At 31.3% G+C, this 23,654-nt stretch overlaps 6 protein-coding genes across 6 annotated transcripts; 4 read left to right on the forward strand and 2 right to left on the reverse strand.

Annotated features, from left to right (window-relative positions):
• Positions 1-753: 753 nt before the first annotated feature.
• LOC128385931 (growth factor receptor-bound protein 2-like) lies at positions 754-2,099 on the forward strand. The gene has a single exon (XM_053344861.1). The coding sequence runs from the start codon at positions 1,400-1,402 to the stop codon at positions 2,045-2,047; it is 648 nt and encodes a 215-aa protein (XP_053200836.1). The 5' UTR covers positions 754-1,399; the 3' UTR covers positions 2,048-2,099.
• Positions 2,100-2,355: 256 nt separating this feature from the next.
• On the reverse strand, positions 2,356-7,019 carry LOC128385925 (tubulin-specific chaperone D-like). Its single transcript, XM_053344855.1, has 7 exons — positions 6,387-7,019; positions 6,157-6,295; positions 4,206-6,095; positions 3,987-4,138; positions 3,727-3,913; positions 3,261-3,567; positions 2,356-2,758 (listed from the first exon to the last, which is right to left on the reverse strand). Exons 1-7 carry the CDS (start codon positions 6,938-6,940, stop codon positions 2,448-2,450), a joined length of 3,540 nt encoding a protein of 1,179 aa, XP_053200830.1. The 5' UTR covers positions 6,941-7,019; the 3' UTR covers positions 2,356-2,447.
• A 230-nt stretch (positions 7,020-7,249) lies between these two features.
• On the forward strand, positions 7,250-8,969 carry LOC128385927 (ribitol-5-phosphate xylosyltransferase 1-like). Its single transcript, XM_053344857.1, has 2 exons — positions 7,250-7,347; positions 7,467-8,969. The coding sequence occupies exon 2, from the start codon at positions 7,579-7,581 to the stop codon at positions 8,947-8,949; it is 1,371 nt and encodes a 456-aa protein (XP_053200832.1). The 5' UTR covers positions 7,250-7,347; positions 7,467-7,578; the 3' UTR covers positions 8,950-8,969.
• Positions 8,970-9,285: 316 nt separating this feature from the next.
• LOC128385928 (ectonucleotide pyrophosphatase/phosphodiesterase family member 5-like) lies at positions 9,286-12,467 on the reverse strand. The gene is made up of 5 exons (XM_053344858.1): positions 12,281-12,467; positions 12,047-12,194; positions 11,016-11,679; positions 10,186-10,751; positions 9,286-9,732 (listed from the first exon to the last, which is right to left on the reverse strand). The coding sequence occupies exons 3-5, from the start codon at positions 11,412-11,414 to the stop codon at positions 9,429-9,431; spliced, it is 1,269 nt and encodes a 422-aa protein (XP_053200833.1). The 5' UTR covers positions 11,415-11,679; positions 12,047-12,194; positions 12,281-12,467; the 3' UTR covers positions 9,286-9,428.
• Positions 12,468-14,046: 1,579 nt separating this feature from the next.
• Positions 14,047-19,717, forward strand: LOC128385926 (cyclic AMP-responsive element-binding protein 1-like). The gene is made up of 5 exons (XM_053344856.1): positions 14,047-14,230; positions 14,329-14,638; positions 16,240-17,613; positions 17,954-18,125; positions 18,294-19,717. The coding sequence occupies exons 3-5, from the start codon at positions 16,443-16,445 to the stop codon at positions 18,433-18,435; spliced, it is 1,485 nt and encodes a 494-aa protein (XP_053200831.1). The 5' UTR covers positions 14,047-14,230; positions 14,329-14,638; positions 16,240-16,442; the 3' UTR covers positions 18,436-19,717.
• A 1,507-nt stretch (positions 19,718-21,224) lies between these two features.
• LOC128385929 (GTP-binding protein 1-like) lies at positions 21,225-23,648 on the forward strand (the record flags this gene model as incomplete). The annotated part of the gene is made up of 3 exons (XM_053344859.1): positions 21,225-21,446; positions 21,782-22,378; positions 22,776-23,648. Coding segments are annotated over exons 2-3 (1,126 nt in total), but the record flags the coding sequence as incomplete, so codon positions are not given.
• Positions 23,649-23,654: the final 6 nt, after the last annotated feature.

Below are 23,654 nucleotides of genomic sequence, written 5' to 3' on the forward strand. Positions count from 1 at the left end.
AATTGCTTCACCATATAAATAAATTATCGGACCTTGTAAGTGACTTTCAATTTAATTATTGACTTTTTATTGATTTCTTCTACTTGTTTCCTAATGTTGATTGAAGCAAATGAAACAATTAATTTCTATCTATTAATTAACTTTAACACAAATATTAATCAACTGCAATTGTAAAGTTTACTAATTGACATAAATTCAGACAAGAAGCAGATAATCAATCATTATTATTCACATTCCACTAGTTGGATGATAATAATAATTATGAGAAAATAAAGTTCGATCATAATGATTAAGTTAATATCTTAAAAATTAATTGTAATAGAAAATAATTACGAACTAATAATTAATCGAAATTGAAAAAATTTTCTCAACAATAAAAGTAGTTATTTTCTATTCACGAGATGGCAGCACTTTTTCATTTTCTCTTTAAAATGTTACATAAATGTCTCCATGGCAACAGAGCGCGAAATTTGATCGATCCCCTGATAGAACAAAGAAAAAAAATTGATCATTTGATTGGAGAGAATTTTTTGTTAACCAAGTTAATTGATGATTAGTTTAATCTGTTTGGGGATTAGTTGAACAATCTTACAATTCACTTGGAAATTAGGCTGTTAATCAGTTGACACAAAGAGAGAGAGAGGGTTGATTATTAATAGAAAAAGAATGAAAAAAAAATCTAAAAGAATTAAATTGATTGAGAAGAATCATAATTTTCTCATGAAAATAGTAAATGTTTTCCTTTTCTGTTGTTGTGTGTTGTTGATTTGTTAATGGGAGAAAGAGTTGATCTTTCATCGTCTGTAGTTAATCAATTGATTGATTATAGATTTTTAATTGTGATTAATTGAAGATAAACAATTTCTTCCAGTAGAAAATAAATGCGATGATTAAAATGACCTCTAGGGAGAAAGAATGAAATCTCTTTCATTGATGAACTGACAGTCGTATGAAAGAGTCACTATTCTGGATGAAATTCATTATTTAAGTGTTTTGTTTATTTTGTATTTTCTTTTTTTCTTCTTTAATTTCGATCATTTTTATTAATTTATTCTCTCAATTAATCAACTTTGTTCTACTAAACATACGTTTTAGTAATTAAAACCATTTAAATTGTGATTGATTTTCTTTCAACTGTTTTCTCCACTAAAAAAGAGAAGAACAAAAAACCAAAACAAAAAGTGTTCTCTTCTTCTTCTTCTTCTTCTAGTTTCTCTAACATCTTTTTTATCTTTCTCTATCTTTACTCTCTCTCTCTCTCTCTCTATCTATCTTTCTTTCTCTGTTTCTGTTTCTCTTTCTCTATCTATCTCTTTGTCTTTTTTTTATCTAATTGTTTCTTTTTTTTCTTGTTTTCTATTCTCTGTCTTATTATCTCTCTCTTTCAATTGTGTTAATCATGGAAGCCATTGCTAAGCATGATTTCAATGCTACAGCTGAAGATGAATTAAGTTTCCGTAAATTTGATACTCTAAAAATATTAAACATGGAGGATGATGTTAATTGGTACCGAGCTGAATTGGAGGGTCGAGAAGGCCTAATTCCTAGTAATTATATTCAAATGAAACCTCACGATTGGTATCATGGTAGAATTTCTCGTGCTGATGCAGAAAGATTGTTAATCACCCAACATGAAGGAGCTTTTCTCATAAGGGTCAGTGAAAGTTCACCAAGTGATTTCTCTCTTTCGGTAAAGTGTGGTGATTATGTTCAACATTTTAAAGTTCTTCGTGATACTCAGGGTAAATTTTTCCTCTGGGTGGTTAAATTTAATTCACTTAATGAATTGATTGAATATCATCGATCTGCCTCAGTCTCCCGATCCCAAGATATTAAACTAAGAGATATACAAATACCATCTGATGAGATACTAGTACAAGCCATGTATGACTTTACACCACAAGAAAATGGTGAGCTTGGTTTCAAGAGAGGTGATGTTATCACGGTTACCGATAATTCAGATCAAAATTGGTGGGAAGGTGAAATTGAAGGACGAAAAGGATATTTTCCTGCTACTTATGTTGAACCTTATCAACAAATGTCATGAAAACCCTGAACCAGAATGAGAAGAAAATAAAAGAAAATAAGAGAGAAAACGACCTTCAACATCTTCCCCTCCTCTGTTTTTCCATTTCTACGTCTAATTTAATGTTCTCTTTTGCATTTTCTACCTTTCCACCCTAAATCGTAACAATTAACTTGCTTAATTTCATTTGTTTTTCCCCTTATTCACCTTTATTTTCATTTTCCATCACTAATATCCACTCTCTCTCTCTCTCTCCTCTTTACAAAAATTCAATCTCTCTTTCTCAATTTCTCTCCACAATTAACGCACTGGACAAAAACACGAATTAATCAATTGTTTCATTTCGTTTCTATTACAAACTAACTGATTATTCATTCATTTACACACGTAAACAAAGATTGAGATCCATCATCCAAACCAATCACAAGCTCAAAAGGCTCTTCAATTTATCCTTGATTGGTATTAAAATGCTTCTTTCTTTGTTCCAATCAGTTTCCGTCAAAAGTCTAAGAGCTTGTTCCTGTTTAGTTTCATCTTCAGCATCGTTTTTCTCATCACCATCTTCATTATGATCCATTTTATCTTCATTGTTAACACCAACCAGATTATCTTGAAAAATGTCCTCATAAATCATTAACGCTGTATACAATTCGTCTGCCGTGTTGGTCCGTACAAAAGGATATTTGGTACATAGAAAGATGCATAAAATATTCAAACATTTCTTGCGTAAACCTGGAAAAAGAAAAGACAATAACAAGAACAATTAACCAATCACAATTAGAAGTCTACATCAAATGATCAACAAACAAACAAACAAACAAAACGATATTTTGTAACAAGAAAAAAAAAGAAAAAAAAAAGATTCAAGACTTAAGTGATTCTCCAATTTCCCTTTTAAAAAACTGACCCTATTGTCCAGCAAACACACATAACCTTTTTCTCACCTTTCTCTCAATGACAATTATCACATTCAAATACAACGATAACGGTGAAATTGTACCAATACACCAGGGAGTGAAAAAGATTGGCCCAGTCTCCCTCTTATCCACCACCACCACCATCACCCACTCCACTCCACTCTTCCAATACTACTTTTCTTTTAGCAATATTCCTCCACCTTATCAACCTCCATCATCCATATATTACATAAATATAAATAAAAATTTTTCCCATTGTTTATTTAGGAGAAACAAACTAACTGATGTTTTCATGTTAATTAATTTTAAATTGTTACCTTTAAAACGTAAACAGTTACATAAAAGTTGAACGGTTGCCACTTTTTTCTTAGGAATCGCTGTTATTTTCGCAATCGACCAACTTTTATCAATTAGAATGTTAATTTTTGACTCTTCTAAATCATTAAATACTCCAGAAATCACCATGGAATTAAGAGTATTTATCAATTGTAAACACATTCTTTCCACTGTTAAATTATCTTGGTAAACATTTATAAAAATGTCAATAATTTGGTTAAATTTATCCTTATCAGTTGATTTGATTGATTTAAGTTGATTTAGAAGAGCGGCCATTGAAGTTTTAACCTTAACAATAAATGAAAATAACAAAATAATCAAAGTTAGTTGGAGAGAGAGAGAGAGAAACAAAATTAACTTAAAAAGGAAATGATTATGAGACTGTAACTCATTGTTAACAAGTTAATTTACTTGATTAGTAAATTAATATTGTCTAATTTGGCTTACAATTGAACTGGGATTTCCTCCGGTACTCATAACCAAACCTTTCCAAAGGTTATATGAATATCTTTCAATTGTTAGAATCGGAAACCAAATATTAAAATTAGATTCATCTCTAAAATGAATGGTGGATATTTCATCTTTACAGGGTAACATGGTGATTAAATCATCTAAATGGAAATGTTTACCAATCCTGTCAAACAATTGGAAGAAAGAAAAATATAATTAGTAAATCAATTTATCCAAGTTCTGTAAGTTCATCTTACCCATGAACAATTTGGAAAAAATTTTCACCGGCAACCAAACGCATCTCATTGTGATGGGAAACACAATGGATTAGTAATTGATTGATTATTCGATTGATTAAGTCGTAGTTTAATAGTTCACAAGATAATCCATGGAGGTGCAAGACTATTTTCTGAAAGAAAAAAAAGAATAGAACAAATTAATTGTCAGTAAGTATTTTCGAGGGTTAAAAGTTTTACCCTAATTGAGTTAATTGCTGAAATGCGAACTGGTTCACCGACATCTCCTTTACTGCTTGTTGTATAATCTTCAATTGCCACGTTTAAATTGTGGTCGATAATTTGATTAACTAGACTATTTAAACTTGAGATTGTTAAATTATCCATTTGTAATAAAAGTGAAGTATAACAATTAACTGCTGAAACTTTCCATTGAAACCAAATACTTTCATCGGGTGTTATTGAATTAAGAGAAGTTAAAATTGTATCGAAGATAATTTTTATCATCTCAATGGAAATGATTGAAACTGGTAAACATCCAAGAGCTTCCAATGATCCACATCGAACATGTTCAAGATTAGTTACACAATTTTCGAGTAAATGTTTAGTCCAAATTTGTCCAATCTCCGGTTGACCAATGAAATAGTTATCATATAAAGCCACAAATCCCGTTATCGCTTTACTCCTGATTGTCTCATTAGTATGGAAGACACAATCTTTTAGAATGTCAATCCAACAGTTGAGAATAAATTGTTTGTCGATTGGTAGACACGAGAGAGAGACTTTCTCGATTAGAAGACAAATCGCCGAACGGAAAAGTTCACCTTTAACTCCTTTGAATCCAAGTGACGATTTAATCTCAGTTGATATTCGTTCAATACCTTCCAGAATTTGATTTGGACAATTAATGTTCATTTGGTTCATTGAATGTATAGCCCATGCAAGTGCTATTATCGATCCATGTTTCGTAGCTAAATCAGAGCTTGTGGTTTTATATAAAATTGTTGGAATGATTAAATCATTTATCAATTCGTTAGGTGCCAATTTGATTAAGCTTGCCAGCGCTTCGGCACTGAGACATCTGATTTCTTGGTCCCAATGGTTAATTTTTGCATCAAGTAAATGGTAAATTAATGGTTGTAGATGGTTGTTAAATTGTGCGACGAAAACACTTAGTTCAAGAAATGCTCTTCGAGTTCTGCCAACCGCTTGATTGTCAACTGTGGTTAATATTTCAATTCCATGGGGAACATTATGAGATCCTAATCGACCGACGGTCTCTTGGTAGGCTGCTGAAGCTGCTCGTCGACATCTAATCTCCCGATCAAAGACAGAAACTACTAATAGAGTTGAGGTTATCCCATCGAGAAAAGGTCGTAATATTTCAGCGTCATAAGCTCGTGCAAAGGCCCAAAATGCGTAACAAGCAGCATCACGAACTGTTTCACCGACGGAAAAGTTTCCTCGGGATTCCTCATAAACGGAAGCTTTAATTATCTGAGGAAGAACTTGCGACAATTGATCGGGTAATATTAATCCACGCCTGGCAAGTTCGGCTAAAGCTAAACAACCACCGTGCCAAGAGCCATCGTTTTCAGGTGAATCAAGTAGCTCACGAACACTTGAAACAACTTCTCCGGCCATGAGACGAGGTAATCGACTTGTAATCCGACCAATACCTTTAGCTGCTGACCAACGAACAAGATTACTATTAAATCTTAAACCGTCTAAAAGTACACTTATAATATCTTCAATTTCATCGGGAACATGATAATTGTCGTCATCATCTTCAGTGGTTGAAGTATTCTCATCACCGGAATTGGTTCCTGATTTTGAATCTGTTTGTCTTAAACTGTCCAGTATTGAACGACGGCCTCTTGAGTATCTCCAGGAAGCAATTTTAATCCGAAGCAAACTAAGACCAACTCTTTGGGCTATTTTCACCATTATTTTAACCAAAAGATGCTTGGATTGTGATAGTATATTGTGATCAATTATCTTCATCAGAACTTTATTAGCAAAAGGTGAGATATCTTCACGTTTACCAAACTTGAAAATATAAGCCAACGAAGTGAGAACACCGATTCTATTATTAAGATGCATTGGATCATTGAAAACTTCATCGATAACCTTTACGAGTGAAAAAAAGAGTTAATTGTTAGTTTCGTATAGAATAAATTAAATTACTAACGTTTAGACACCAATCAATGTGACCTTCAAGGTAAATCTTTGATACTTCAGGCCTTGTTAGGAAGCGAGCACAGGCAACAGCGGCTGCGATTCTCGGTGTGTCTCCAACAATTAGATTAACTTTAATCAAGTCATATAATCTGTGGATTAACAAACAATGAAGGAAAATTTGAAAATAATTCTAATAAAAGATCATTTGATCAATTGTTCCAACGTAAAAATTAAGTTTACCTTTCGATGAGTGGCTTTTGTTGATTATCCGTTTCGGTTGAATCAAATTTCTTAAAATCAAAAGGTAAAGTGACCAAAAGTGATAACCAAAGTAATAAAACATATCGTGTACGCCAGGTAACCAGATTTTGAGTTGATTCTTGGGTTAACAGGTAGATGACAATTTCTAAATCAGTAACTGAGTGAGGAAAATGTCGAACCAAATTTTTAAATCCTCTAACTTTACTTAGATGATAAATGAAATTACAAGAGGTATGATAGGAGATTGAAGGAATTGAGGGCGAATCACTTTTCTTGGCCTGTTGGTAAATTGGACCAATTAATTGGGTTAATATTGAACCAATGTGACGATCAATAAGATGAGGTTGTTCCTGGTAACGGTCAAAAATTTTAACCCATGTCTCAAAAATAGATTCAACAATTAACCGGGCTGGTTGTTTATCTTTATCCGAGCAGTTCAAAGTATCCAAAGAAATACATTGATCGATTAACGTTTGAACCTCTTCGTATTCAGTGAAACTCTCAAGTAAACAAACTGTTTCACAAGGATCCATGGTTAAAATTAATTGTTAACTAAAACTAATCACTAATTATTAACTGTCATTCTAATCAACTAAAAGGTGTAAGGATTTTAAATTGAATAAAAATCAACAACAAATAAAATTTTTCGATTATCGAAATTGTTGAAATCGATTAATCGAAAAGAAATGTAAACATTTGAAGATTTTGAGAAAATCATTTTCTCTCAATTTCTCAACAAATTATTTTTCTTCTCGTTGATTAATTAACTAATTGTGCCAAATTTTTCTTTTCTTTCAAACAATTTATCATTCGTTAAGGGATTAGTTTACCGTTTGTAGTGATTTTTATTCTCGTCCATGTAAATGATTCTCATCTTACAACAACAACAAAGAGATGATTTTTAAATTTAACTCTTTGGGTTTTATTGTTGATAAATTAGGTAAGAAATTTAATTACTGTTGATTGGAATTAAATTGAATTGTTATTGATATGAAGTTATGTTACATTTTGTAAATGGATTATGGATTAATCTCTTTTTTGTATTTTGTTCTTTTACAGGTCAATGTTATGTTGTGTTTTATTTGCAAAGAAATGAAGATTCATCTGGATTACATTTTGGTCTAATTTCCTAGAGGCAAATTGATTTAGACAATCAACTTTTTGCTCCCCAATGACTCCGTTAAAAGATTACACAATCGCTGTTTTTGTGATTAGTGTTCTCATTTTAACTTATACAGCATTTATATTCCTTTATAAAGTACCATCGTCATCTGATCCTCTTGAAGAACGAGCTCACAATTTGATTAGTCTTATCAAACATAATGATTCAAGTAATATGATTGATTACAATTATTGGGGTCCAGTTGATGATGTTTATGGAAGCAAATTATCAAATGCTATTGGTGAAAATAATAATAAACCAAATGGAGAGAAACAAAAATCTTCAAATAATCAATTTACTGTCATCGAAATTTGGTCCAAAGCCGCTATTGGAAATTATCTCTGGGAACATATTTTGAAGGGAAAGATTAGCAAGAAAAGTCAATTCTATCAATATGGTTTCAAAAAACTTGACCAATTTAAGGTTAAATTCCGTAGTGGTCCATCACTTACACCACAATCGTTGGAAAATTTTCTTACCACCGATGAAAATATTCTGAAAGAATCGTCAACTGGAACTAAGAATATGATTATTGTTCTGAATGGACGTTCAAAGGAAAAAATTGATTTCGCCAAGCAATGGTTAGAGAAATTCAATCATTTATCATCATCCAGAGATGTTCAGCCATTTAATGTTGGCGCGATTCTCCTTGGTCACGAATTTTGTTTCAACCATTGGATTAAAAAATATCTCGCCTCAAATGGTGGACCGTTGAAATTTTTATTCACCGTTTACGATTGGAAAGATATTGATGATAATGAAATTTACCAATGGCCTTTGGGAGTAGCCACTTATCGTAACTTTCCAAATCCCGATGCAACTAAACTCAACCTACGACTCGAAAATCCATATACTTGTAATTTTCTGGGTACCGTTTACCCAAATTCCTCTCGAAGTGAACTGATGGAGGTGTTGAAATCTCTTGATGAGGGGACATGTTTCATTAAAGGTCGATCAGAATGGGAACCGAATGAGACAAGTGAAACTCTTGACCGATACCTTCAAGCTCTTCGTTTATCTGATCTGACCCTTAGTCCCATTGGAATGAATCATGAGTGTTATCGTATCTATGAAGCTTTTGCTTTTGGTTCACTGCCCGTTGTCGAGGAAAATTTGAACCATGTAAAAGGCCATAAATCAAATTGTGATCCCAATTCAGCTTATCGTCTATTGAAAAAACACTCTGCCCCTGTGATATATATCGCCAATTGGACCCACGAATTGCCAACATTAATTGAGAAAGAAATGAGTTTATCGTTAGAACATAAAACTTTTCGTCGAAAACGTTTAATCAATTGGTACAATTCATTTAAATCAAACATTCGTAGCCACTTTTTTCATGTTATCCAATCAAAATTCAAAATTAATTTAAACAATTAAATTCATTGCGAATTAATCAACTCATATCGTTTCATATATTTTTTTGATATCTCATAATTGTCTCTCAAACCAATTAATCGTTGTGATCAGAATCTCAATCCTGATTCTTAGTGAAAAGAAAACAAAACATTGGTGAGAAATAAATTTAGTTCTTAACCAATGTTACGTTAATTGTTCACAGAATAAAATCGGAAAATTTTGATCATTATAATCAATTATTTCTATGATCAAACTTACATGTAAACACTAAATTAATTCTTGAAATTTTCTCTCTTCTATTAAGAAAAAGTTAGAAAATTTCAATTTCTACAAAAAGTTTATCAAAGATATTCAATATTCTTGGATAATTAGATTCTCTCAAAGTTAATTGTTGATTAAATTGAGGAAAAATTTTCTTTTATAATTTGAATTAAAATTCAATTGTTCTAATACATGAAAGAATAGTTTAATAAATGCAATTACACAATTTTACTAATAATTTAAAGTTCAGCAAGTAAATTTCTCGTAATTAAATCAGTTCCATTGCATTTGTAATTACCAACATTGAGGTTGAGTATATCAACCATAATTGGATAAAGATCAATGTTGAAAAATGAGGTTCCATTTAAATTGAATGAATCTTTGAATTGAGGGCCTGAGGCAATAAAAAGCGCTTCCATTTCCGGTTGAGTATTATTATTACCATGATTACCCCACATGGAATCAGGATGTTTCCAGGAACTGAACGCTATTTCATAGCCTGGTTCAGCCTCCAATAGAATTGGTTGGATTCTTATATTATCTCTGGAATAGGAAAAGCAAACAATTAATTATTCTTGATAACAATTACCATAACCAATTCGACTTTTATTGTTTTAGTTGAAGGTGTGTGAGAATTGTTGTTCAATTATAATTGTGACAATTTACTTTTTAATCTCAATTACTTTAGACTTTACTGGACCAATTTTCAGTTAATGTCAATTGCTAAATGGGGAAATATTAATAATTAAATCAACACAATAAACTGTCGATTTGATTACAGTTTCAAAGGATATTTAAAATAGTATAACAATTAAAGAACAAGTAATTATTACTTATACTTGATTATTAATCGGGAAACGATCTGTTCTCGTGGTAAATTAATGGTGGAAAATACTATTGAATTATTAATGTATAACATTGAGACTAATTCTGTGTGATTATTACATGTTAAGGGTATTTAAAGTTTACTCAGGAGATTAGTTAATTGTTGATTACCTGTAATGATATTCCTCGGGAATCTCATCTCGCTTGTAAACTCTGAAATGATTAGTTTTACCAAGAGTATTGAACATTTGGTAAACTTGATCTTCTACTCCAGGATTAGGTAGAATACTAATTGCTTGAGATCCACCAAATTGTTGGAATGAAGTTTGATCAGGAACCAATTCGGTTAAATTAACGGTAGTGGTTGATTTAAACTCTTCCATACCATGATCACTAACCAAGATGATATTGGTTGATGAGGTTAAATTGTGATTATCTAAATTTTCCAATAAATAGGCTACCGCTTCATCGGCCATTCGAACCTGGGCCAAAGTTTCATTTCCAAAGGGTCCATGTTTGTGAGCAGTATCATCGGGATTTTCAATATAAAGGAAAACAAGATTAGCAGGATTAGTTTTATCGGTAAACCAATTCATGAGAATATCAACTCGACCCTTCATATCAATTGATCGGTTGAATTCAACTGAGTAAAATGCTCGATCACCACCAAAGGTGAACCCACATCCAGGCCACATGATCGCTCCGCTCTTTCGATTGCTCTTTTTCTGATTTGCAATCTAGAATTTGGAAGAGCAACAAGAAAACATAATAACAATTACAATTAATCGTTAATAACTCAAAAATGATGTGTAGTAAATAGCATAGTAACAATGACAATTAAAGTTTGATGAAGATTGATGAGCCTGAAAAAATCATTGATTCCAATTGATTATCAACAGAAATAATTAATAATAGAAAAGTTTAGCTTCCATCTGAATTTAGTTCATTGAATAAATGGTGGAACTTAATTAATAATCAATGGAATGAGTTGGAAAACTTACCCAAAGAGGTAATGAGTACCCATTGTCCCACCAAACTTGAGTGCTATGGGAGAGGTCAAATGTTAAATTCAACTCAGGATCGTACATATTATTGGCAACGATTCCATGAGATTCCTCGTAAAGTCCAGTGGCTATTGAGAAATGATTGGGAAAAGTTTTACTTATGAACTGAGGGAACATCCTACCGGTCACTCCCGTTTGTTTGAGTGACCAAAGGGTCGGAGTTAAGGTCGGAGAAACGTAATCAGCTCTAAACCCATCGAAAGAGATGACAATTAACTTTGGAGGTTCATCTTGGTCACCAAAATACGAACCAGTTAAAAAGATTGACAAAACAATGACAAATATTGTAGCACATACAATAGTCCCAACAGCAATTAAAATCTTTTTGTTATTCATTTTTATAACAATTAGAAACAGAACAGTTAACAATTAGTAAATCGATTATAAGTCCACTTCTAAGAAGCAGTTCATCTTTCAAAAGTAACAAAAAGTTTAATCCTTTGAGGCACGATTTAGATAATCCTGATTCAGATTGAATTCATCTTCTTCAAAAACAAAATATCTTTTTGGAATATGAATTCATAACGTTCCAACTAATTGTAATTGTGACGATTAATTAGACTTGATGATGACACTGGTTAAGATTAATCAAGAAGAGGATCTGAAAAGGGAAGAGAGAAAAAAGATTCGAACAGTTTTTAAAGTAACAATTCGTTGAACATATTGATCGCGATTAAATTAGATTATCAACAATTTCTGTGATTAAAAAGAAATCAACTAATTGTATTCTACGCTGACAATCAACTTCTCCACCTTTTTTCACCCAAAAACCTTGAATTTTTCCAGAGAAAAGCAATTTACATTATCATATGAGTTCCCTCTGAGCTCCTCCTTTACCTTTTTCTTTGATCATCTCTAATTGTCAACGTACAGTGAATGTATCACTAATCATTAGATTGGTAGATTGGTATCACTATTTTGAGATAAATTGTGTAAAGAATCAAAATGTGAACAAACAATTAACTCACCTAAAACTCTTTGAATTAAAAATCCAATTATCATCTGATTATCATCACAAATATCAGGTTGATATTATTGTTGATTAAATAGTCTCAAACTTAGTAACATAAAATAAACATTGAAAGATGATATTTAATTGGAACTGGAATTGATTAACTGATTGTAGTGGAAAAAAAATTAAGAGAAAATAAAGAAAAAGTTTAGTATATTTTTCATATTTTATCATGAAATTAATTTGTTACCTTGATGATGGATCAGCTGATTTAGAGAAACGATTCATTGATTAACGATAATAAATTTTTTTGGTCATTTAATTGATTCAACTTTTGGAATTTTAAAACTCAACTCTGAGTCCATATGACTTTCTTATTGAATCAGATTCTTTAAACTTGGTTAATAATTACTAATTAGTGAATCAATTTCACTAGTTAATTTAATCACAAGGTGTAAACGAAGGTAACGTTGATGGGTGGAGATTGAATTGTGATCAAATTGTTGGCGGTTCATTTAATTGTTTGATCTTCGAGTGTAAGTCAAACTTATTGAATAGATCATGATTATATTTAATCCGATTCATCGAGACACTGAGTGTACCGGAGAGACCCGGCAGCTTTGAGAATCAAATAATACCATCAGTAAGTCAACACGGACAATTAATTTATCAAGTGATCTTGTTTAGAGGATTTGATTTATTCACATTGTGAACACAAGAAGGATCACTTTTTTGATTAAGAGATATGTCAACCCTAAATGACCTGATTTTTGATGTCTAACGAGAAACTCAAAGAATGGCAAAAAGTGTCAAGGTCATTGCGAGCGTTCCTTGACAAACACATTTAGAGGTCATTTGAGGGGCTCCCCGGAGACATTATTAAATAGTTTCGTTCGTTTCGTTTTAGTTAAATAATAGTAATTAGAATTACCCAGTTTGCATGAAAATAAACAGTGAAAACTGAGTTTTCACTGACGATGCGTTCGAGGTGAATGCCTAAACGTACGAAACAAGCGAATGAATCTCTCTGGTTGTTATCGAGAGTTGACCTTTTGCTTTCTCTCAAATGGCCTCAAAAGAATGGGTTTTCCAATGAATAACCGTAATTATTAATTAGGTTAAATACTGATTGATCAATAGACAGCATTGGCAATTGGTACATGGGATTTATCGGCTATTAAAATTAATTTCTAATCAAATAGAAATTGCAATCCGATAGATGGCAGAAAAACAATAAGAAAATTTTGTTCACAAGAAATTAAAGTGTTTCTCCTAGGAGAGATGTCGCTCTTTCAACGAATTGTGTTTAATTAAAATCACAATTAGTTGATTGAAGAGAAGGAAAATTTTCGACTTTATCTTTTCCATATGATTTACGAAAATGGCGAATTCTTAAAAAGTTCTGTTTTAGAGAGAATAATAGAATAATATCAAACAAATAAGAGAATAGTACGAAAAATATCGAGTTGATGCCAAAATTTGAACATTTGAACGTTCGAAATAAAAATAATGTCTTTAACCTCGTAATCTCAAGGTAATTAACAGAAAGACATCTAAATGTGACAACAATCAAATAAATTCACTAGAAAGTAGTAACAATCCATTTAAGTAACATTGAAAAGTAAAAGATTGATCAGTTGAACGAGAATCTATCAAAGTTGATTGTCAATTTATATTAAAATGATCAGCAACTTTATCACAATCAAATGTTGATCGATTTCATTTGAATGTATTAAAATTTAATTTTCTAATTGTTATATTGTTACTTTTTCTTTCTCATTCTTCGTTACAATTTCTCTTAACGTCTCTTTCCTCTTAATCATTTTTGCTTTACTCTCAATTCTATCTCTTTCTTTTTTCTCTCTCATATGATGATGATGATGATGATGATGAAGATGACGACGATGATGATGATGTTTGTTGAGTGTTCTTTGACGTAACTTTGATGTCAGTCCTAAACCCAGGATTGGGTTTGATTCTCACTTTGTCTCCTCCATTTGCATCCTTTATTCATTGTTAATCACGTCCAATTACATTCGTACCAATATTTTCATACTAATCTAATTTTCCCCAGCAATTAACACCAATTTCCATTTATTTCACTCTAATTACAATTACACTTTGTTTAGAACAAAATTTTAATTTCCAAACAATTAAATTGGTTAACAACAATCAATCAATTGGAATGGCATTTTCTCTGGTAAGTTAACATTGTCTTTCTCATCGAAATAACTAAATTGTTTTCTTTCATTTCAATTGAATCAACAAAATTAAAATCTCTTCTTCTTATTTTAATAGATTGTTAATCATCAATTGTTACCTTATATTAGAACAATTAACAAATTCTATTCAGATGATTGGATTAAATTTCGTTTTCGCTACCAAAAGGAAAAGGGTTAGAATCGAGGACGAACCCAAATTCTAATGGATTTACATTGGGATTATCTGGATTATCTTCACAGTGATCTAAGTGTTTCGTCGGTGATTAAATTGATTAAATTCAATACAAAAAGAGAAATGGAAAGTTCATCGACTGATTTTCTTTCCTTCCAATTGAAATTCAGTTTTCATCTTATTAGATTTTCACCATTGAGACAAATTCGTAAAGGTAATTAATCATTTACCTTAACTGTTATTCCTGAAATTTACTTGTTTATCTAACTAAGAGATTAATTTAATCCATGAGACCAGAATTAGAATTAGAAAAAAGAAATTGTCATAAATGTAATCGTTGTTTCTCCTCTTAATTTCATATTTAATTCCATTCACTTAATCTAATTCAGTTATTTCTTTTTCCATTTTCCCCTTATCAGAATCGATAAATTAATCTTATTAGTTATCGATTAGACTGTTGATTAGATTTTACTCTTAATCAGTTACAGTCTTGCAATCAAATTATCTCAGAAAATTGGATTAACTTGACGAGAATAATAATAATCAATAGTTGAATACATTTCTCATTCAACTAATTGCAACGAAAATTGTACAATTATAGTTCAATCACTTGTTAATTGTTTGCTCATTTCGATCAATAACATTTCTGAGAAAAAGAAAACAATCTAGATTCTAATCAGATTATGATTAATCAAATTCACATTGGAAAAGTTAATCATAATGATGAATATGAATTGAAATCTATGATTACAAACAATCAGCCAACGATTAGTTTTACTAATTGTAAGCAATTGATTTTCTTTTTATTTACAAATTAATCCCTCTCTTAATCTAATCGTTAATTAGTTTAATATTGTATTTGTAACTTGTTTTATTATTACCTTGATCTTTTAATTGTTTGACATTTTAATCAATTACATAACAATCCTGTTAATCCAGTTACCTTCTTAATCTATATTATTATCATTATTTGCAAACAATTAACATTTAGAATGGAAAGAAAAAAAAATTAATAACCTTCATTAAAGAGTACAATCAATCTTAATGAGAACAATTAAAACTACAATTACCAATTAAACTTAATTTTCTTATTAATCACTTTTAAAGACAATTGAAAAAACTTTTTTTTCTCAATACAAAACTTCATAGACAAATATCAATACAAAAAAAGTGATTAAACTGATTCTCCTTTGCAAGTTAATAGAATAGAAATTGAAGGTTAAAAAATTAAGGAACAAAAATTGTATTAAGTTAAAATTTTCTAAAATTCTAATTGTAATTATTGTGAAAGTTTTTAATTTTATTTTTCTTTACTTTCACTTTTCTTGTTTTCTTTAAAAGCCTCAGGCTAAATTATCCTTTTCTTACGTTTCTTGTTCCGTGTTTAAATTGTCAATAATCATCATGTGATACAATCAATGGAAACCTTGAAAAATTATCTATCGATTTCCATGTTAATAAATGATAATAAAGTTCTGAATGAAGGTTAAAACAAATCATTCGACCTTGAAATCGAATTAGAAAAAAAATTAAGGTCATGAATGTTTAATTCGACAGATGGAGCCACTGATTCGACGCCATGTTTGATGTTTGTGTTTGAGAAATTAAATGAATTAAGAGTTTGATTATTTAAAGATTGTTGTTGTTTTTAATTTGATTTCTTTTTCTAATTGTATTTTTTGAATTGGAATTTTTTTAACAAAACAAGAAACTAAATTAATTCATCATCTTTGTTAATCTTCTTCTTCATCTTCTTGGTTTGTTTTCTCTCTTTTTTCAATTCTTTTTCTCTTTTTCCTCTATTTTCTCTCATAGGTTTTTTTTCTTGTTCTTTTTCTCTGCCTCTTTCTACTTGTACTACTCTTTTTTTTCTGTTCTGTTTTTCTTTTTTTTCTTCTTCTCTTCTCTCTCTCTCATCTTCTTCTCATATTTGATGATCGATCTGGATTGGTGAGAGATAACATTGTCCTCCCCTCTCCACCTATTTTTTTCCCCACTGGATTGTGTTCCATTGTTAGATGGATTCGTCGGTTGACGAAGAAGAGGTAATCACATCATCATCAACACCAACATCGGATAGCCATCGTGAGAGGGATGGTCCAAATGAAAGTATAATCACATCCCTTAAAAGCCTTGATAGAATTTCTTCTAATATAACAACATTAGTTGGATCACCAACAACAACAATAACTGGAGGTTTATCTTCGTCATCATCAATAATATCATCTTCTTCTTGTTCTTCTACACTTATTTCAACTCCAACATCATCCTCTTCTTCTTCATCATCTTCTTCAATATCTTCGCTATCATCAACAACCATTGCATCAGTCCAAGGAACAGGATCTATTGGATCCAATGCTAATAGTTTACCTGTGCGAGCTGCAAATGGAATTGTGTTCACCTCGGTTCCATCTCCAACATCTACTGGAATTAAACACAATCATAATCCAGTGTCACAAACTATAGCTGTACCTCAACCTGGTGGAGCCGTTTCAATTGTTCAATTACAACTTCCTAATCAAACTAATGTAGTACAATCTGTCATCCAACCTGTCAATCAACAATCTGTCATACAAGCAACCGGTGGGGCAGCATCAGCCGCCGCCGCAGCAGCAGCAGCAGCCGCAGCATCATCATCTTCATCAACAGCAGCATCAGTGCAAACAGTTTCTATTCCTAAGAACATTATATTTTTAAACAAAGGGGGTCAAGGCTCCGTGATACAAAGTACAGAGGCTAATGAAATGAATTCAATTCAACCATTACATTTAATCTCCAGTTCACGAGGTGATCATGGGGAAACAATGATTCCATCACAACAACCACCACCTCAAACACCTTCACCCATTTTAGATGAAGAAGCCAAGGCGAGACGTGAAGGGCTTACAAGGCGACCATCTTATCGTAAAATTTTTAATGATCTTTCAGCAACCAATGTTGGATCATCATCGTCTATAGCTGATATTAAATCGGAAGATGATGGTGAATCTAGTGAATCAAGTAATGCAGCGACAATCGCTGTAGCCAGTCCATACCTTAAAGTTGTACCAACATCGACAATTCAACTTGCCTCCGCTTCCCAAGATGGAACCATCCAAGGGTTACAAACGTTAACAATGACAAACGCAGCGAGTGGAGGAATCGTTCAGTACGCTACTCAAGGACAGGATGGACAGTTTTTTGTTCCCGGTAAGATTTTCCTTGTTTTTACCATTTCTACACTCAAACCACTCACACACAATTTATCATTCTCTTTTTCCTTGTTTCAAGCTCTATAGAGAGAAAGATAGTATTTATTTTTCTTCTTTAACAAGATACATCATTTTTATTCTATTGAAGAAAACATATTGTTACAAATTGATAAGTTTTCTATTTCTTTTTCTATGACTTTTCTTCTTCTACCTGTTTCATCCTTTATCTATATATAATATATATTTCTTTGAATATGATTTCGAAATGATATCAAAAATAGTAACACTAATCTTATTTCACCTTTAACCTTTTCCGTTCTCTCTTTTGATATGAGCAGTAACTGTATCAACAGCTGACTTACAAGCATATCATTTACGGACAGGAGCAGGAGGTCCAACTGGATTACCTCAGGGTGTAGTTATGACAACTCCGACCACAATTACATCACCTCATGGTCAGAATCCTGATGAAACAACCAAAAAACGTGAACTACGCTTATTAAAAAATAGGTAAATATATAAATCAATCAATATAAAGGTTTTATCACTTTCTACCTGTAATGTTATCATCTGTCAAAATATCGTTCTTTATATGACCTTTCATAATATCGTTCTTACTAATGGTTCTTTCTTTTTTTCTCTCTCTCTCTCTCTCTATCTCTCTTTCTCATACAATAGGGAAGCTGCAAAAGAGTGTCGAAGGAAAAAGAAAGAGTATATTAAGTGCCTTGAGCAGCGAGTTACCGTGCTAGAGACACAGAATAAAGCTTTAATTGAAGAATTAAAGTCTTTGAAAGAGCTCTATTGTCAGAAGGAGTGATTAACGTGACTTTTTTTTGTTTAAATTATGTTGATTATTTATAAAACGAATCATATTGGCCAAATACATATTATATATATACAAAGCGAGCACAGTTTGAAACAAATAACAAACTTATATAACTATAATACCACGTAAATATATACATATATATATTTAAAATCAATATCAACAAAATGGTCCCGGAAATGAACTACCACAATCCATATCTTCAATTATAAATAATATATTATAATATATTTTGTCTCTGTGACTCTCCTGTTAAAAAGATGTGACTATGTGTATAGTACATGGACGTTTATGGAACACCTTTTTGTTTATCAATCACAATCACAATTCTAGCTGATAATGAATGATGAATTACTCTGTGAATGACCTTGGAAATCATTAATTGTTGCGATAATCATTAATTGTGTGTGCATTGTGTCACTAAAAAAAACAACTCTGTTAAATTATCATCGTTAACAACAACAACACAAGTAGAGAAACTAAAAAGAGGCAATGGCAAATTTCAACGAGAAAAAATTTATCCTGGTGTACAAAAAAAAAGTGTCCCGATTGAACGTAACGAGATTAATACTGGTGAATCCATGTGGATTAACAAAAGAGCTCAAGCAAAAAAAAACGACAATCAAGTGTCAAATTTTTGCCGAATCGCAACAATCGGATAATCATCATCATTACCATACGTCCAAAATTAATAACATCATAATGAAAGAGAAAACGTCTAGAGAAACAGAATCGAAAACGACTAATGACTGTAAAGACTAGAGGAGGAAACATTTAGAAAAATACTCTAGTCTTAATCAACTCGAATCTAAAACTAATCATGAAGGTTAGAGATACAATGGAATTGCTGAATTTCCCGCAAGATGTTTGGTGTTTTTTTCTTCGTTAATCCATTCGAATGACAACCAAATGGATCACCTTATAAAACGAATTATATATGATCAGCATGCTAGAAGAAAATCTATATACATAATTTATATTTTTTCTCTTAATTTAAGTTTGTCCAGTTTTTTCTTGACCTCTAATTATTATGAAACAATTTACAGATCATGTTTAATCCTTTTTTTGCTAAATCAACAACCAACTAAATTTAACAATGGTCTTAAAAAGTGACTGACACTATGTAGTCAAAACATTTCTGTGTATTATATGTAAATAATTTATCTCAATTCAATGAAACTGAACTACAACAACAACAACAACAAACAACAACAATAATAACAAAATCAAAATATCGACTTATATTCAAGATATTTAAAGTGCAAACAATTAATTGGTACAAGGAAAAGTTTATGACATTTTTTTTGACGGAAAATCATCTAGTCGTGAATCTAATCTGATTCAGATTTAGATGAACTTTAATTAAAATTCGAGAAAATTGATCTAACTTAATTGGTGGAATAAAATCCAAGACTAATTATCACAAAGAATTTAATTGAATTAATTTTCTGACACAATCGAATTGAAAATTTCTGTAACATTTGGCGGTTCTTTTGAACGCAACACAAAAAGTAAAGAATCAAAATATTAATCATCTGATTGGAAAAATCTAATTCAATTGTTAACCGAATTTAATTTTTCTTTAGACAGCCAAATTATGGAAAATTGATCAATACGAATTACATTTTTTTTCTATGTAAACACAAACAAAGATTGAGAAATCAACATGATACAATTGTGATTAATTCAAAGTGAATCAACGTTAACCTTAATCAATGTCCTTCAACTGTAAACACAGGTTGATAAAGAGAGAAAGCTAATTGTTAACAATTTAACCATTTGAACATCATGTCAACAAATAACTGGGTGAAAATGATTGATTATTCAATCTCATGGTAACCATTGAGATGATTGTTAATTACTACTAGTAATTTCACTAAATTAACATCTTGAAAATGGTGATGATTAGATTCACCTATGGTCAAGGAGAGTATTTTTGTCCATCTTCATTGTCTAATCATCATGATTATCTTCATATTTAATCAAGATTGAGCTTCCATTTTTTATATCTTGTTATCCATAACACCATTTAGTAAATACAGTTGTGTAAAAAGTACAGTCGCTCTAAATAGATTTACAAATACACGGTCGTTAATGGACCTTCGTTGAGCCACAATTAGCATGTTTCTTGTTTCTTTTGTTTCCTCAGAAGATACACCGGGTCACAAAGTGTAAGAATAAGAACAAATAATCACCAATCAACCACCAATTTGATGAGAAAAACAAATGGAAAATTAAATCACCAGTTAACCTTGGAAAATTAATAGACAAAAGAGAAAGAGAGAAAAAAAGACAGAGAAAAAAGAAAGAGAATAAAAGACAAAGAGGGAAAAACAAAGAGAAGCGAAAATCTCTGGTTAAGGTTAGTTGAGAATCTTTATCATCTTTGGTTTGTTTATTTTTCTTTTTTTTCTTAATTGTTGATCAACTAATTAATTGTGTGTTTATCTAATTATTTTGGCCATCGAAAGGTAATCGAATTGATTGTTTTCTCTATTCTATTTCTGTTTTTGTTTCTTTTCTTTTTCTCTCTTTGGTTTGTGTTTTCTTTTCCTCTCATCTGTGTGTTGTTATTCTGCTTTTTTTTTATATTTTCCCATATTCGTTGTTAATTTAACCTAAATTGGACTTGAATCGAAATTAATTAACATTGTTTAGAGTTCTCAGTATCTTCTTGTTTAACCATCTCACCTTTACGATAGAAAAAGGTAATTAATTGATCATCTGATGGTTGATTAATTGACTATCGGCAGTTTTTACTTGCATCTTTTTTGTTTATATGCTCATTCAATTGGGATAGTGACAAATTTCATTGTTAACAAACCTTAATGTTTATTAGTGAAAATGTTTCTATTTTAATCAATTCTTGTATAGGTAAACATGTAATTATCATGGTTTTCATTTTCTTACCTGATTACTTACAATTATAATTGACAGTTGACTCAATGATCCATATAATTAGTTGTATGAAGATATAAACAAAAATCAACTCAATAGTAGAGGTAAGATTGACATGATCCTTTTGCCAATTTGCTTTTCTTTCAAATCAACAACAATCAATTATCTTAACCAATCGTTTTCATTAATTGGTTTACTAGTGTTATTTGTGTTTTTGTTAACCAGGAAATTGTATCAACAAATTTGGGTACATTTAAGTTCCTTCTATTTTTTTCCGGTTTTACCTGAAAACCTTTTTTTTTGTTGTTTTTTCCACTCTTCATATCATCATCTTCTTCTTATCGTCTGCACAGAACTGTTTTCACTTTTGTTTTGATCATTTTGCTTCTTTTTTTGAAACAATTATCAATTTCTAATTTCTCGTTCTTTAATCTTACAGAATTGATCAGTTGATTGTCGACCATTTATCCTGAAATATTACATGGAAAGCTCACATTTCGGTGAATGAACCTGTTATTGTTTACCTTTTGTACGTGATGTGGATTCAACAGAGATCAAATAATCATCATTGTTAATGATGATGATTTAGTTGACATCTTGGAAAAGGATCTCAAGTCAATTTTCTTTTCTCCTCCTCTCTCTCTCTCTCTCTCTTCCTCATTAGCTAACAATTTATTTTCTTATTGTGATATTATCGTGAATTTTCAATACCTTTCGTAAAGTCTGAAGGATCAGAACAAAAAGTGAAAAAATAGTAATAAATCAACAAGTGATATTGCGACAATGGAACCAATCTTTGATTCTACTCCAACTACTGCTAAACAGATCAGCGATTTATTTAGTAATCCTGTTAATAGTGATTCACCATCATCAAGTAATGATAAACGAATGGAATCAACATCAATCGATCAACGAGTATTGGATCAATATGCTCTAATTAAACCAGACCCAGAGACCTACAGCTCTCTTGTTAATCATATCAATTCAAAATTGTTCAATGGAAATGGTGAAACTTTATACCAAATTGGTGTGAATGGTAAATCATATTTATTTTTAACTTCCATTTGTTCATGATGAAAGATTTCAATAGAATTACATTTAATCCTTGCAATTAGTGACCCAATGATTAACCAATTAAGTCCATATCTTGATGATCAAACAATTAGTCAAGATACTTTGATATATTAATAATTTACTGGAAATCTTTCCAATCCTTTTACTTTGATAACTTAGCTCATTTGTTGAAAATCATTTTCATTTTATTGTTGCTCATTCTTAATTACAATTGTATAAAGGTCAATTAAGATTATCTTATGATTTAACTGTTATGATGTTTTCTATTGCATCTTTTGTTAACATATTGATTTAATCTTAATCACAATTTAATCTTTTGATGAAAAGTTTTAAAAATGATTCCTTTTTCTACCCCTCAGAACGTGGCGATAATGGATTAACCGAGGACGAAATGATCGAATCAGTTGCTACACTATCAAGAATTTCCGCTGAATTAAATGCTGATTATGTTCTGTTAAGATCTAAAACATTACCAAATGGTAAACAAATCGGTGATTATCTTATTCGAGAAAGAGCTCAAACAAATGATTTCCACGAGGTGAGAGTCGCTGTCGTGGGTAATGTAGATGCTGGTAAAAGTACTCTTCTTGGTGTATTGACACACGGGGAATTGGACAATGGCCGTGGACTTGCTAGGCAACGTTTATTTCGTCATAAACACGAAATGGAATCAGGTCGAACCTCATCCGTTGGAAATGATATCCTTGGTTTTGATAGTAAAGGAGCAATAGTTAATTCAGCTGATGCTCATGCTGGTCATCTTGATTGGGTTAAAATCTGTGAGGCTTCATCTAAAGTGATTACATTCATCGATTTAGCTGGACATGAGAGATACTTGAAAACAACGATATTTGGTATGACCGGACATGCACCTGATTACACTATGCTTATGGTTGGTGCTAATGCTGGTGTTGTCGGTATGACCAAAGAGCATCTTGGTTTGGCTCTTGCATTAAATGTTCCCGTTTTCGTGGTTATAACCAAGGTTGATATGTGTCCACCCAATGTCCTTCTCAATACTCTTAAATTGTTACAACGTATTCTTAAATCTCCCGGATGTCGTAAAATACCTGTAATGGTTGGTAGCGAGGACGATGTTGTCTTAGCTGCTTGTAATTTTGCTACTGAAAGATTATGTCCAATATTTCAAGTTTCCAATGTTACTGGATTCAACCTCGAACTTCTGAAGATGTTTATGAATCTTCTTATGCCACGAAGTCCAAATTATGATAACGAAC

The sequence above is a fragment of the Panonychus citri genome, unplaced genomic scaffold (genome assembly GCF_014898815.1).
Source record: "Panonychus citri isolate SS breed McGregor unplaced genomic scaffold, ASM1489881v1 Contig00059, whole genome shotgun sequence".
NCBI classification, from domain to species: Eukaryota; Metazoa; Arthropoda; class Arachnida; order Trombidiformes; family Tetranychidae; genus Panonychus; species Panonychus citri.